Source organism: Nycticebus coucang, chromosome 2, assembly GCF_027406575.1.
Source record: "Nycticebus coucang isolate mNycCou1 chromosome 2, mNycCou1.pri, whole genome shotgun sequence".
NCBI lineage: Eukaryota > Metazoa > Chordata > Mammalia > Primates > Lorisidae > Nycticebus > Nycticebus coucang.
Window position 1 is genome coordinate 16,279,583 of NC_069781.1, and position 12,669 is coordinate 16,292,251.

The window sequence follows — 12,669 nt, forward strand, 5'->3', positions numbered from 1 at the left end:
ACCCCGCCCCCGGAGCTCTTTCACTTTGGCAAGGGTCGTGTGGGTCCTCGCAGTGGCCGCTTGGGTACCCCACGGTCTTGTCCCTTCAACTCAGGCCCCAATCCGTCGAGAGAGGGCGCCACTTTCTCTCTTCTAATTCCTCAGCCCAGAGAGGCTCCCGGGGCTAGCACTTGTATCCAGTAAGTCTCCTTTTCCTCTCTAGCATCTTTCCCCCAGGCTGTTCCCTGGGCCGCCTACCCTGTATCTTCTCTAGGTCCAGTGACCTCCGCTCCTCCATTCCCGAGTAGCTGCTCCACCCAGGACACTGCCAGCCACCAGAGGCGCCTCGCCCCTCAGGCCACACCCTTCACCCTCCGCGGAGGGAGAGAGAAGCCAGCGCGGAGGTCCTAGCGGGAGGAACAGGTGGGCGGAGAGTGAGGGCTTGTCCTCCTCGATCCCAGGCGTCTATTGGTCGGGGCGAGGGAGGGGGCGGGACCCATAGGGGCGGGGCTGCAGCCTGGCTCTCCAGACCCCTGGCCCCTCCGCGCATTCCCGGCCGCTCTGGCTTAGGTGAGGCCTCCCAGGCAGTGCGACTCTGGTTCGGGCAGCATGTCTGAGAAGCGGCAGACAGAGGACGCCGGAACCCGCCGACTCCCCAACTCCTTCAATGGTGAGTTCTACTACCCCGCAGGGTCTGGGGGGGGTTTTCACCGCCGCCCCTTAGCGGTCCCTTGAGGACCCAGCCTCCCGCGTGAGCTCCGCGGTCTGACGACCGGATTCCTGGCCGTTTTCCGCTGCTTTGGACCGTGCGAGCTCTTCCCCAAGCCGCGGTCTTCTCACTCTTCAACTGAGAATAACGAACCCTGTTTTGTAGGCTGGGGACACGACGTAGGGGTGGTAGGGTGCAAAGCCGTGCCAGTGGCCCGGGCGTTTCCGACGCTCAGCGCTGTAGCGGGGGCTCACGCTATCCAGGGTCCAGATGCCTGGCCTTGGGCCAGCGCTTATCTCGTTTCATACACGCGGACTTGAAAACGCAGAAGGAACTGGCAGGCAGCGGGCGGGTGGAGCCGGCACCTGCCCCCAGCCCCCGCCGTGTCTTCACCCCTTGCCCACGACCCTTCCGGTCCCCTCCTCCACCCTGTGGGGAGCGCCCCTTCTCCGGAACTGGAAAGAGCCCTGCATGCCCCACCCGCAGCTCCGGACCCATAGTAGGCCTATACATAGTAGGCCATATAGAGGAAAGGAAAGAAGGCTCTCTTGCTAGCCTCACTTTCTGCCCCATTTCCACTTTCTGCTTTACTCTCTTTGTCTTAGAGAACTCTTCCTTCAGGGTTTTTGTCCCTCACTTGGAACTCTAAGTTCCCCTACCCTCACTCCCACCCTGCTAGGCCCTGTCCAGTCTTGAAGGTGAGAATGGCTACCACCTGGCGCCTTTACTGGCTAACTCCCAGGGGAAGGAGTTCCAACAAAGAGAGGTGAGGGACCTCCCCGGAGTATTGCTTTAATCCTCTCAGGATCTCTTAGTGATCCAAAGGAATTAACAGTATTTCTGAAGATGGAATTTCAGACAGGAAGACACAGTGAAAGAAATTTAGGGGGCTGGGCAGGCTTTCCCAGCGCCCTACAAAGAACACTCATTGAAGTCATCTGTTCTGATTATTTGTAAAGGCAACCTTGTCTATCTGTTTTATATAAGTCTGATTTATCTGGTCCAGGGATCCCTATCTTTTAGTTCCTTCCCAGGAGCATAAAAAGAATTAATAAAAATCTTTCTCCCTCCTTTTTCACAACTAAGCACCATGAAAAGTTATCTTCCCAAAAGGGAGTGTAGACAACCAGAAATTGATGAGAATAATAGCAAAATAAATAAATAATTGAACACTAAATAGGCAGGGCTCTGTGCTAGATATTTTAGATACATTATTTTATTCATTTTTCACAACAGATGATGTGGTAGGTACTGTTCCTATCCCTCCTTGGGGAAACTGGTGCTCAAAGGGGTTAAGTTACTTAAAGCCACACAGTTTATAAGTGATGGAGCCATATTTTAAATACTCTCTGATCTAAAAGTTGAGGAGGAAAAAAATTGTATCACTTCCTTGGTAGTTGTGTAAGAAGATGGGTTACACGCATTCCTCTGTACCCTGACCTCTTGGTAAGAAACTGCAGTGGGAAATGAGTTTGGAGAGTGCTCTGGAATAAACATGATCTTTGTACTTAATGTTTATTTAGTTTCTTACGTCACAGGTCACAGGCCACTTTTTATTTTATTTTATTTTTATTATTAAATCATAGCTGTGTACATTAATGCGATCATGGGGCACCATACACTGGTTTTATAGACCGTTTGACACATTTTCATCACACTGGTTAACATAGCCTTCCTGGCATTTTCTTAGTTATTGTGTTAAGACATTTACATTCTACATTTACTAAGTTTCACATGTACCCTTGTAAGATGCACCACAGGTGTAATCCCACCAGTCACCCTCCCTCTGCCTATCCTCCTCCTCCCTCCCCTCCCTCTCTCCCTTCCCCCTATTCTTAGGTTGTAACTGGGTTATAGGTTTCATGTGAAAGCCATAAATTAGTTTCATAGTAGGGCTGAGTACATTGGATACTTTTTCTTCCATTCTTGAGATACTTTACTAAGAAGAATATGTTCCAGCTCCATCCATGTAAACATGAAAGAGGTAAAGTCTCCATCTTTCTTTAAGGCTGCATAATATTCCATGGTGTACATATACCACAATTTATTAATCCATTTGTGGATCGATGGGATGGACACTTGGGCTTTTTCCATGACTTAACAGTTATGAATTGGGCTGCAATAAACATTCTGGTACAAATATCTTTGTTATGATGTGATTTTTGGTCTTCTGGGTATATACCTAGTAGAGGAATTATAGGATTGAATGGCAGATCTATTTTTAGATTTCCAAGTGTTCTCCAAACATCTTTCCAAAAGGAACGTATTAGTATGCATTCCCACCAGCAGTGTAGAAGTGTTCCCTTTTCTCCACATCCACGCCAACATCTCTGGTCTTGGGATTTTGTGATATGGGCTAATCTTACTGGAGTTAGTTTTGATTTGCAAGTAGTTTTGCAAGTAGTTTTGATTTGCATTTCTCTGATGATTAAAGATGATGAGCATTTTTTCATATGTCTGTAAGCCGTGCACCTGTCTTCTTCAGAGAATTTTCTCTTCAAGTCCGTTGCCCAGCCTGCGATAAGATCACTTGTTCTTTTCTTGCTCATATGTTTGAGTTCTCTGTGGATTCTGGTTATTAGACCTTTATCGGAGGTATAGTCTGCAAATATTTTCTCCCATTCTGAGGGCTGTCTGCTTGCTTTACTTACTATGTTCTTAGCTGTGCAGAAGCTTTTTAGTTTGATCAGGTCCCAATAGTGTATTTTTGAAGCTGCTTCAATTGCCTGGGGGGTTCTCCTCATGAAATACTCGCCCAGACCTATTTCTTCAAGGGTTTTCCCTGCACTCTCTTCTAGTATTTTTATAGTTCCATGTCTTAAGTTTAAATCTTTAATCCAGTGAGAGTCTATCTTAGTTAATGGTGAAAGTTTCAGTTTCAGTCTTCTACGGGTTGCCAGCCAGTTCACCCAGCACCATTTGTTAAATAGGGAATCTTTTCCCCACTGAATGTTTTTAATTGGCTTGTCAAAGATCAAATAACGGTAAGTAACTGGATTCATCTCTTGGTTCTCTATTCTGTTCCAGACATCTACTTCTCTGTTTTTGTGCCAGTACCAAGCTGTTTCGATCACTATCAATTTATATTATAGTCTGAGGTCTGGTAGCATGATTCCTCCTGCTTTGTTTTTATTTCTGAGTAATGTCTTGGCTATTTGAGGTTTTTTTCTGATTCCATATAAAACGAAGTCTTATTTTTTCAAGATCTTCAAAGTATGACAGTGGAGCTTTAATAGGGTTTGCATTAAAATTGTATATTGCTTTGGGTAGTATGGATATTTTAACAATGTTGATTCTTCCCAGCCATGAGCATGGTCTTTTTAATTCCAAGTTGTTTTCCTTGGTTCTACACTTAACAATTTTTTATTTTATTTTACGTTTTTTTTGAGACCAAGTCTCACTCTGTCACCTGGTTAGAGTGCCGTGGTGTCATCATAACTCACAGCAACCTCAAACACCTGGGTTCAAGCCATCCTTTTGCCTCAGCCTCCGGAGTAGCTGCAACTACAGGCATGGGCCACCGTTCCCCCCAGGTCTCATTCTTGCTGAGGGTGGTCTCAAACTCCTGAGCTAAGCAATCAGCCCATCTTGGCCCCCCACTATGCCCAGCCTACTTAACGATTTTTTAGACAGAAATCTTTTAAGAATTAATGAAAACTTATTCACCCTTAGAAAATTATACACAGTTTTGCTTGGTCTATGTCATTTTGTGTTTCCAATGTAAACCTTCAAGACTTGACCCTGGTAGAAAGCTATTACTAGAATTTATTAAATACAATTCTTTAAATGCTTGTCCTGTGCCAAACACAGCCTAAGTGCTTTACAAACATCTAATTGCAATTCTGTGCAGTGTAACAAGGAAAACGTCATTCGCCATTTTATAATAAAGAAACTGAGGTTAAAAGTGGTAAAAACCACACGCAGCTCCTAAGATGGAGAACCAGGTTTCAAACCCAGGCTATCTGATTTTCCAAACTATTTTCCCTATCTTAGAGATGCATACCAAAATGTAGAACCCTGTCTAACATCAGTACTACTAAAGTTGAGAGACAGTAAACAAAGTTAAAGCCCAGAGGAACCCAGCTTCAGCCAAGACCTCTTGGGTGCTGCAGGTCCGAAGGGCTGCTTCTGAGGGAAGCAGTGGAATTATAAAAGCCCAAACTCTGGCTCTTAGGTCTTTGCTGACAATTAGTTATAAGTCAATACAGCCAAACCTAGGGCAAGGCCAGTTTTTCTTTTTTCTTTTTTTTTATAGAGACAGAGGCTCACTTTATGGCCCTCGGTAGAGTGCCGTGGCCTCACACAGCTCACAGCAACCTCCAACTCCTGGGCTTAAGCGATTCTTTTGCCTCAGCCTCCCGAGTAGCTGGGACCACAGGCGCCCGTCACAACGCCCGGCTATTTTTTGGTTGCAGTTTGGCCGGGGCCGGGTTTGAACCCATCACCCTCGGTATATGGGGCCGGCGCCCTACCAACTGAGCCACAGGCGCCGCCCCTGGCCAGTTTTTCTTAAAGCTACTGTATTCACTTTGTAATGAAATAATGTAGGTGGATTGCAAAGAAATGTATCATTATAATTAAGAGCCATGTCAACAGAAGGAATCCCTTTGGGAGAATGTCTGAAAATAAGAATCATGGGACTGATTTGTTTATTTCAGTTGTTATAGCTGATCAGATTGAGGATAACATTGTAACTTCTTCAGTAATTACTCTGAATTAAACCATTGATGGTCATAAATTAATTCAAACTGTGGACCGTGTCTACAAAAACTGAAATTTATATATTTTTTAAATGATCAAATAGGTTCTTGGTGCTATCAGATGGTGTGAATTTTGCAAGGTAAAAGGCAAAAATCACTGATAGCCTAGTCAGCTTTGAAGAAAAAAATTTTAAAGAAGTTGATAAAATCGTAGGGCGCCGGTCCCATATGCCAGAGGTGGTGGGTTCAAACCCAGCCCTGGCCAAAAAAAAAAAAAAGAAGAAGAAGAAGTTGATAAAATGATATAGATGGTGTTCAAAATCAGTTTTTTTAAAAGGCATGGAAAACTATTTTCTTAAACTATTGCAACCACAAAAAAATGAACACATGTCCTCTGGGTCTACTTTGTATCCTATACACACAAATCGTCATAATGTTTATTATACAGTTTTATAGTTACCAGTCATAATGTTTATTACGCAGTATTATAGTTACCAGTGTTACCCCCATTGTGAGAGCTTTGGAAAACAGAGACCATGTCCTTCATTGTATATCAGGTACCTAGTAGGTGTATAAAAATGTTTGTTGAAAGAAGAAGGAAGCAGGCAGGGGAAATAAAGATCTCCATGGAGTAAATTACATTGTTTAATGTTTGATTTATTTTAGTGGAGCAATTTTTCTGTTTGTAGTTTACTTTATTGTTTGTTATAACCCGTACTGTTGACTTTAGGGCGTGACCATCATATTTCTTGTTATATATTCTAATATTTGTCTGGGTTTCTATTATCAATAAAGAGATTTTAAGCTGGATGCGGTGGCTCACGCCTGTATCCTAGCACTCTAGGAGGCTGGGGCCCCTGGATTGCCTGAGCTCACAAATTCATCCTGAGCTGAGACCAGCCTGAGCTAGAGTGAGACTCCATCTCTGAAAATAGCCGGGTGCTGTGGCAGGCATCTGTAGTCCCAACTACTTGGGAGGCTAAGGCAAGAGAATCACTTAAGCCCAGGAGTTTAAGGTTGCTGTGAGCTGTGACACCACAGCACTTTACCAAGGCCTTCAAAGTAAGACTTTGTCTCAAAAAAAAAAAAAAAGATTTTAATTGTCAGTACAATTTATTGTACCTAATAAATAATCTTCATTTATTTATTAAAATGTGGGAAAAGAGAAGTTAGAGGACACAGTTGGTAGAAGGAAGTTCAGTTCTCTACTGATACAACTTGTTTCACCATTCTTTTTTTTTTTTTCTTTTTTTAGAGACAGAGTCACTTTGTCACCCTTGGTAGAGTACCATGGTGTCACAGCTCACAACAACCTCCAGCTCTTGGGCTTAGGCAATTCTCTTGCCTAAGCCTCCTGTGTAGTTGGGACTACAGGCACCTGCCACAATGCCTAGCTATTTTTTTGTTGCAGTTTGGCCAGGGCTGGGTTCGAACCTGCCACCCTCCGTATATGGGGCTGGCACCCTACTCACTGAGCCACAGGCGCCGCCCTGTTTCACCATTCTTTTCAAATCTTTGTACTCTGAGACTAGTAATTTTGACCTCAAGCATTTGGCCTGACATTTCAGTAGATTATCCTTGAATATATAACCAATAAAGTGGTGGTTCACACCTGTGTGTGATCCTTGTGACTGAGGAGGCTGAGGCTAAGGCAAAGGGATTGCTGGAGCCCAGGAGTTCAGGGCTGCAGTGAGCTATGATCATGCTACTGCACTCCAGCCTAGGTGACAGAGATTCTGTCTCTTAAAAAAAAAAAGTCTCAGACACAAAATTATAGTGAACTTCTTGTCCAGTTGGAGTTAGCACTTATAGTATAGTACAGTGTAGTGAAATCACAGTGTAATTTATAATTAAAATTCTAGGTTGAGGTTGCAGTATCACCACTAGAAGATTTGTATGAAAGATGTCAAAGAAAGTGTAGATCTAACTATCCCAAATATAGTGTTTCTACTCCAGAGATAATCCCCTAGCAGGTTGTTAATCTTGATACTTTATCCATGGTGTGCAGGTGGCAGAAGGCCACCTTAATAGTCACTTTAATAAAAAGTTTATACTATGAACTGTATCAATAATGATCTGAAAGTTGTAACAATTATGGCTACTATTTATCAAACACTTCCTAAAGGTAAAGCACTTTACATAAAATATTTTGTGAAATATTGTGTGAAAGGAATATTGTTCTCTCTCCCCATTTTATTGATGAGAACATTTAATAGTAGAAGTGGAATCTGACACCAAAAACTCAAGCTGTTAGCCACTGCTTAGCTATTCAACCTCAGCAAAGAATTGGGAACTTTATAATCTTGTTTTCTTATTCTTCTGTTTCCCATTTTTATTTTTTATTTTATTCTATTTTTTTTTTTTTTGGCCGGGGCTAGGTTTGAACCCGCCACCTCTGGCATATGGGACTGGCGCCCTACTCCTTGAGCCACAGGCGCCGCCCTATTTTTTATTTATTTATTTATTTTTTCTTTTGAGAGAGTCTCACTATGTCACCCTCGGTAGAGTGCTGTGTCATCACAGCTCACAACAACCTCAAACTCTTGGGCTTAAGGGATTCTCTTGCCTCAGCCTTCCAAGTAGCTGGGACTACAGCTGCCACAACTCCTGGCTATTTTGTTGTTGTTGTAGTTGATTAGCTAGCCTGAGCCAGGTTAGAAGCTGCCACCTTCAGTGTATGTGGTTGGTGCCATAACCACTGTTATGCAGACATGGAGCCTGTTTCCCATTTTTAAATGAAAGTGATTTACCCTTCGAAGACTTTTATGTAAAAAAATAATTATAGATAATTTTAAGATGTCTGAGTAAAAGAGCTGGAAATAAAAAACCTGGAAAAGGAGGCTTTTGTTCTGTTTTAATGTATTTCAGCCTAGTCTAAATTTAATTAACTTAATATCCATTGTGAAATTGTTTTTCTCTCCAATTTTTATAAACATAAGGGTTTTTATGTTTCCAAGACATGGGTATGTTCAACCCATTTTTCTACCTTCCTGAATTCTCTTACCTCACAATTGGAAAGGATCTGATTGTATAATAAAGACAAACACTTGAGGAAAGCAGTTGACAACTACTTTGGGACAGAGGATGATTCTGAATTGTATTCTTGAATCTTATTTGCTGACATGTAGTTTTAGACTGTCTTATGTAATAGTAGGTTTCTCTTTCCCCCAGAGAAACAGCAGAATCACTAATTCAACTCATTCAGCAACTACTTATTTAACAAATTATTTTTGGAGTACTGGTTTTTCACTAGATACCTTCAGTATATCTCATTTATTCATCACACTAACCCGCTGAGGGTATGTTCTTCTTAGCCCAATATTTATATGGGTAGACTGAGGCTCAGAGGGGGTTGGTCTGAACCCATTATGCTGTACTGTTTCAATAAGACCAAAATCTCATGAAGACAGACACTGAATAAGATAATTACAAGTGTGATAAATGTTTAGGGAGGATTCAGTACTATTGTAGCTTAAGAGAGAGGGACCTATTTAAGACTGAGGCATCCACATTTAAAAATATTGATGTTCTCACTTACTTTTTTCATCCTGTTTTACGGTCTGAAACATTTGAAGGAGGGAACGGTCCAGAAAATCCTTGAGGTGCTTGGGAAATAAAATATTTATGTTTAGTTAATTTGCTTATTCTTTTTTGAGATAAGCAAAGGATTCCCTTTATTTCATCTTCTCTTGAAAATCTTTTTTTTGTTTTGAGACGGAGTCTTGCTCTGTCACCTGGGCTAGAGTGCCATGACATTAGCCTAGCTCTTACCAACCTCAAAGCCCTGAGTTCAAGCAGTTCTCCTGCCTCAGCCTCCTGAGTAAGGGGACTACAGGTGCCCACCATGACACCCAGCTAATTTTTTTCTATTTTAAGTAGAGACAGGTTCTTGCTGTTGCTCAGGCTGGTCTAGAACTCCTGGACTCAAGGGACCCTCCTACCTTGGCCTCTTAGAGTGCTAGGATTGCAGGCATGAGCCATCACACTCAGTCCTTGAAAATCTTTCCTGAAAGGATTAGTCCATTTCTTTTTCTTAATATTTCATGGTAAACACATTTTAAGCTTTGCGATTTAAATCGCATGATGCTTTGTCAGTGTCGGTTCTTCCTGTTCAGTATTTATAGCTATAGATGAAGGAAAAGTTAGTCTTGCATAGTGGTTCCCTGCTTGCTGCCATCTGGCCTGCAGCCACCCTGTCTTAGAGAATAATTTCTTCCCCAGAGGCTTAAGGATAAGGGCATGAACAGACCTAAACTGCCTAATTAAAATAATAATTTGAAAAGCAGGCTATAGTGAATGCTTCTTGGCTTGAGAAATCCTCTGCCTAAATGAACTGCAAGTCATGATCTCTAACTAAACATAATTTTTTCAACATGTTTATTGAGGCCCTACCATGTGCTTAAACGCAGTGATAGTAAAAATTTGATTATTTGAAGATGTGTTTATATTCGATTTTACCTGCCCTTTGGCTTGTTTTCACCTTGAGTTTTTGTGTATCAGGTCTTATAAAAGACCTTTCAAAACAGCAAAGGAAAGAGAAACTAAGAAGCTGGAATGTGTATCCTTATTTGAATAGCTGGAAGTAAAACTAAATGCATTGTGTAATTTATGAAAGTCTTCGTCCTCAAGTAAATATTGGAAGAGATAGGACAGGAACAGGAGTCATAATAGCCCATGCACCTAATCTGGCTGACTGCCTATTTCTCTGTGGCCCACAAGCTATGAATAGTTTTTATACTTAAAAATGGTTTTTCTTTCTTTCTTTTTTTTTTTATTACAAGAGACAGAGTTTCACTTTGTCACCCTCAGTAGGGTGCTGCGGCATCACAGCTCACAGCAACCTCCAGCTCTTGGGCTTAGGTGATTCTCTTGCTTCAGCCTCCCAAGTAGCTGGGACTATAGGCACTCGCCACGATGCCCGGCTATTTTTTTTTTTAGTTGCAGTTTGGCTGGGGCCGGGTTTAAACCAGCCATCCTCCATATATGGGACCAGTGCCCTACCCACTGTGCCACAGGCGCCACCCCTTAAAAATGGTTTTTCAAAAATCAAAAGAAAAATAATTTTTCATAACACAAGTAAACTATATGAAATTAAGTGTCCATAAAATTTTATTAGAACAGCCATGCCGTTCATGTATGTATTGTCTGTGGCTGCTTTTGCACTGCGGCTGCAGAGTTGTGTAGTTGCATGGCCTGCAAAGCCTAATGTTTTACTGTTGGGCTCTTTATAGGAAAAGTTTGCCAAATCCTGATGTACACTCTCTGATGAAGAATCAGAGTGGCCAAAAGAACACTCACATTGTGAACATGTAGGCTTCTAAGAAGAAAATTCAAAAATTGCCAAGACCTTTGATTTTGACTGTTACCCTTTTAAAGGATACCATTAGAACTAGATAGCCCATTTTTGAGACAAACTCCCAGCCATCCTATCTTCACCCATCCAGACTACACTGTTCCTGGCAATTTACAACATAAAGTTAAAGGGAAGGAAAAGATCGTCCTTTAAAATGTTACAGTTTAGGCTTGGTGCCCGTAGCACAGTAGAATATTACAGCAGAATATTCTACAGTGGAATATTACGGCACCAGCCACATACACCAAAGCTGGCAGGTTCGAACCCAGCCCAGGCCAGCTAAAACAACAATGACAACTGCAACAAAAAATAGCCAGGTGTTGTGGCAGGCACCTGCATGCAGAGGAAAGAGAATTACTTAAGCCCAAGAGTTAGAGGTTGCTGTGAGCTGTGATGTCACAGCACTCTACTGAGGGCAACATGTTGAGACTCTTGTCTCAAAACAAAACAAAAAAAATTAGTTTAGGTTTTCAATAATTCTTAAGCCCATCCTTTCCTTTTTGTGTGCAAAAATGCATACAACTAAGTCAGGATTTCAGAAACTATACATATATAAGTTATGTTTCTGGACTATCTCAGCAGAGGAAATCCAGTATCTTTTGAACTTCAGAATAATTAAATCTCGATGAATGAGATTTATTACTCTTCATGATTTCCAGTAGTGCCAAGTTCAGTAGATCTTAGAGTAAATCAGCTAATAAGAGATTGGAAACAGCATAATGCTCTGGACATTAGCTTGTGTTATCATCTTGGAAAGAACATTTTACTGCTTTTCCAGAACCTGGCCCAACAAAAATTACTGCACAACTTGTCCTTTTTCATTTCTTCATTTCATAATTCTGTTTTCTTTTGTCTTTTCCCAGAGGTCTTTAGCTTTTTTACTTTGGAACTCCAAGAGGAATATTTTATACTTACTCTACAGATTTTTGTAAACATTAGAAACACTAATATATTAAGGAGCTAGCTGTGGCTAACATGTAATAAGACATTCAACATGTATAGGCATGTGTTGCCTATACGTGCCTTACATGTATAGGCAATAAATGGTAGTTATTCATAATAATAAAAGATACCGTGCCAGGCACAGTGGCTCATGCCTGTAATTCCAGCACTTGGGAGGCCAAGGCGGGTAGATTGCCAGAGCTCACCAGTTCGAGACCAGCTTGACCCACAGTGAGACCTCGTCTCTAAAAATAGGCAGACGTTGTGGCGGGCTCCTGTAGTCCCAGCTACTTAGAAGACTGAGGCAAGAGAATCGTTTAAGCCCAGGAGTTTGAGGTTGCCGTGAGCTATGACGCCATGGCACTCTACCAAGGATGACAAATGAGACTGTCTCAACAAAAAAAAAAAAAAAAACTCCATAAGAAGAAATTTAAGGATTATATAATTTAATCTGTTTTAAAAACTTAATTTACATACAAAGTAAAATACGTACAGAAACTATGCTAAAAGTGTATTCAGTGCAGCAGAATTTATGAGATAATTGCATAAAACTTAAATGTTCATCATATGAAACAGTGGAATATTATACAGACACTAATAATGATAAAGGTATGGGCTGACAGGAAAAGATGTTCACAGCATAGTGAAGGAGAAGCAGTTTTTTGTTTTTGGGGTTTTTTTTTTTTTTTTTTTTTGAGACAGTCTCAAGCTGTCACCCTGGGTAGAGTGCTGTGACATCATAGCTCACAGCAACCTCAAACTCGAGCTCAAGTGATCCTCTTGCCTCAGTTTTTCTATTTTTTTAGTAGAGATGGGATCTCCCTTTTGCTCAGGCTGATCTTGAGCTCATGAGCCACTGTGCCCAGCCAGGGAAAAGCAAATTTTTAGATCATTGTACCACGTTTCACTTTTGAAAAAAAATAATAGAATAGCAAAGATTTAATGCACATATAGCAAGGCAAAAATTAATGCCCATTCAGAGATAA

General features: G+C 41.6%; 1 protein-coding gene across 1 annotated transcript in view; it reads left to right on the forward strand.

Moving 5' to 3' along the window:
- The first annotated feature begins 498 nt into the window (after nucleotides 1-498).
- The window catches only part of STOM (stomatin), a 33,389-nt gene continuing 21,218 nt past the window's right edge, over nucleotides 499-12,669 (forward strand). The window contains exon 1 of the mRNA XM_053563926.1: nucleotides 499-649. Coding sequence (XP_053419901.1) covers nucleotides 589-649 — 61 coding nt within the window. The 5' untranslated portion in view covers nucleotides 499-588. The remainder of the gene's footprint in view (nucleotides 650-12,669) is intronic.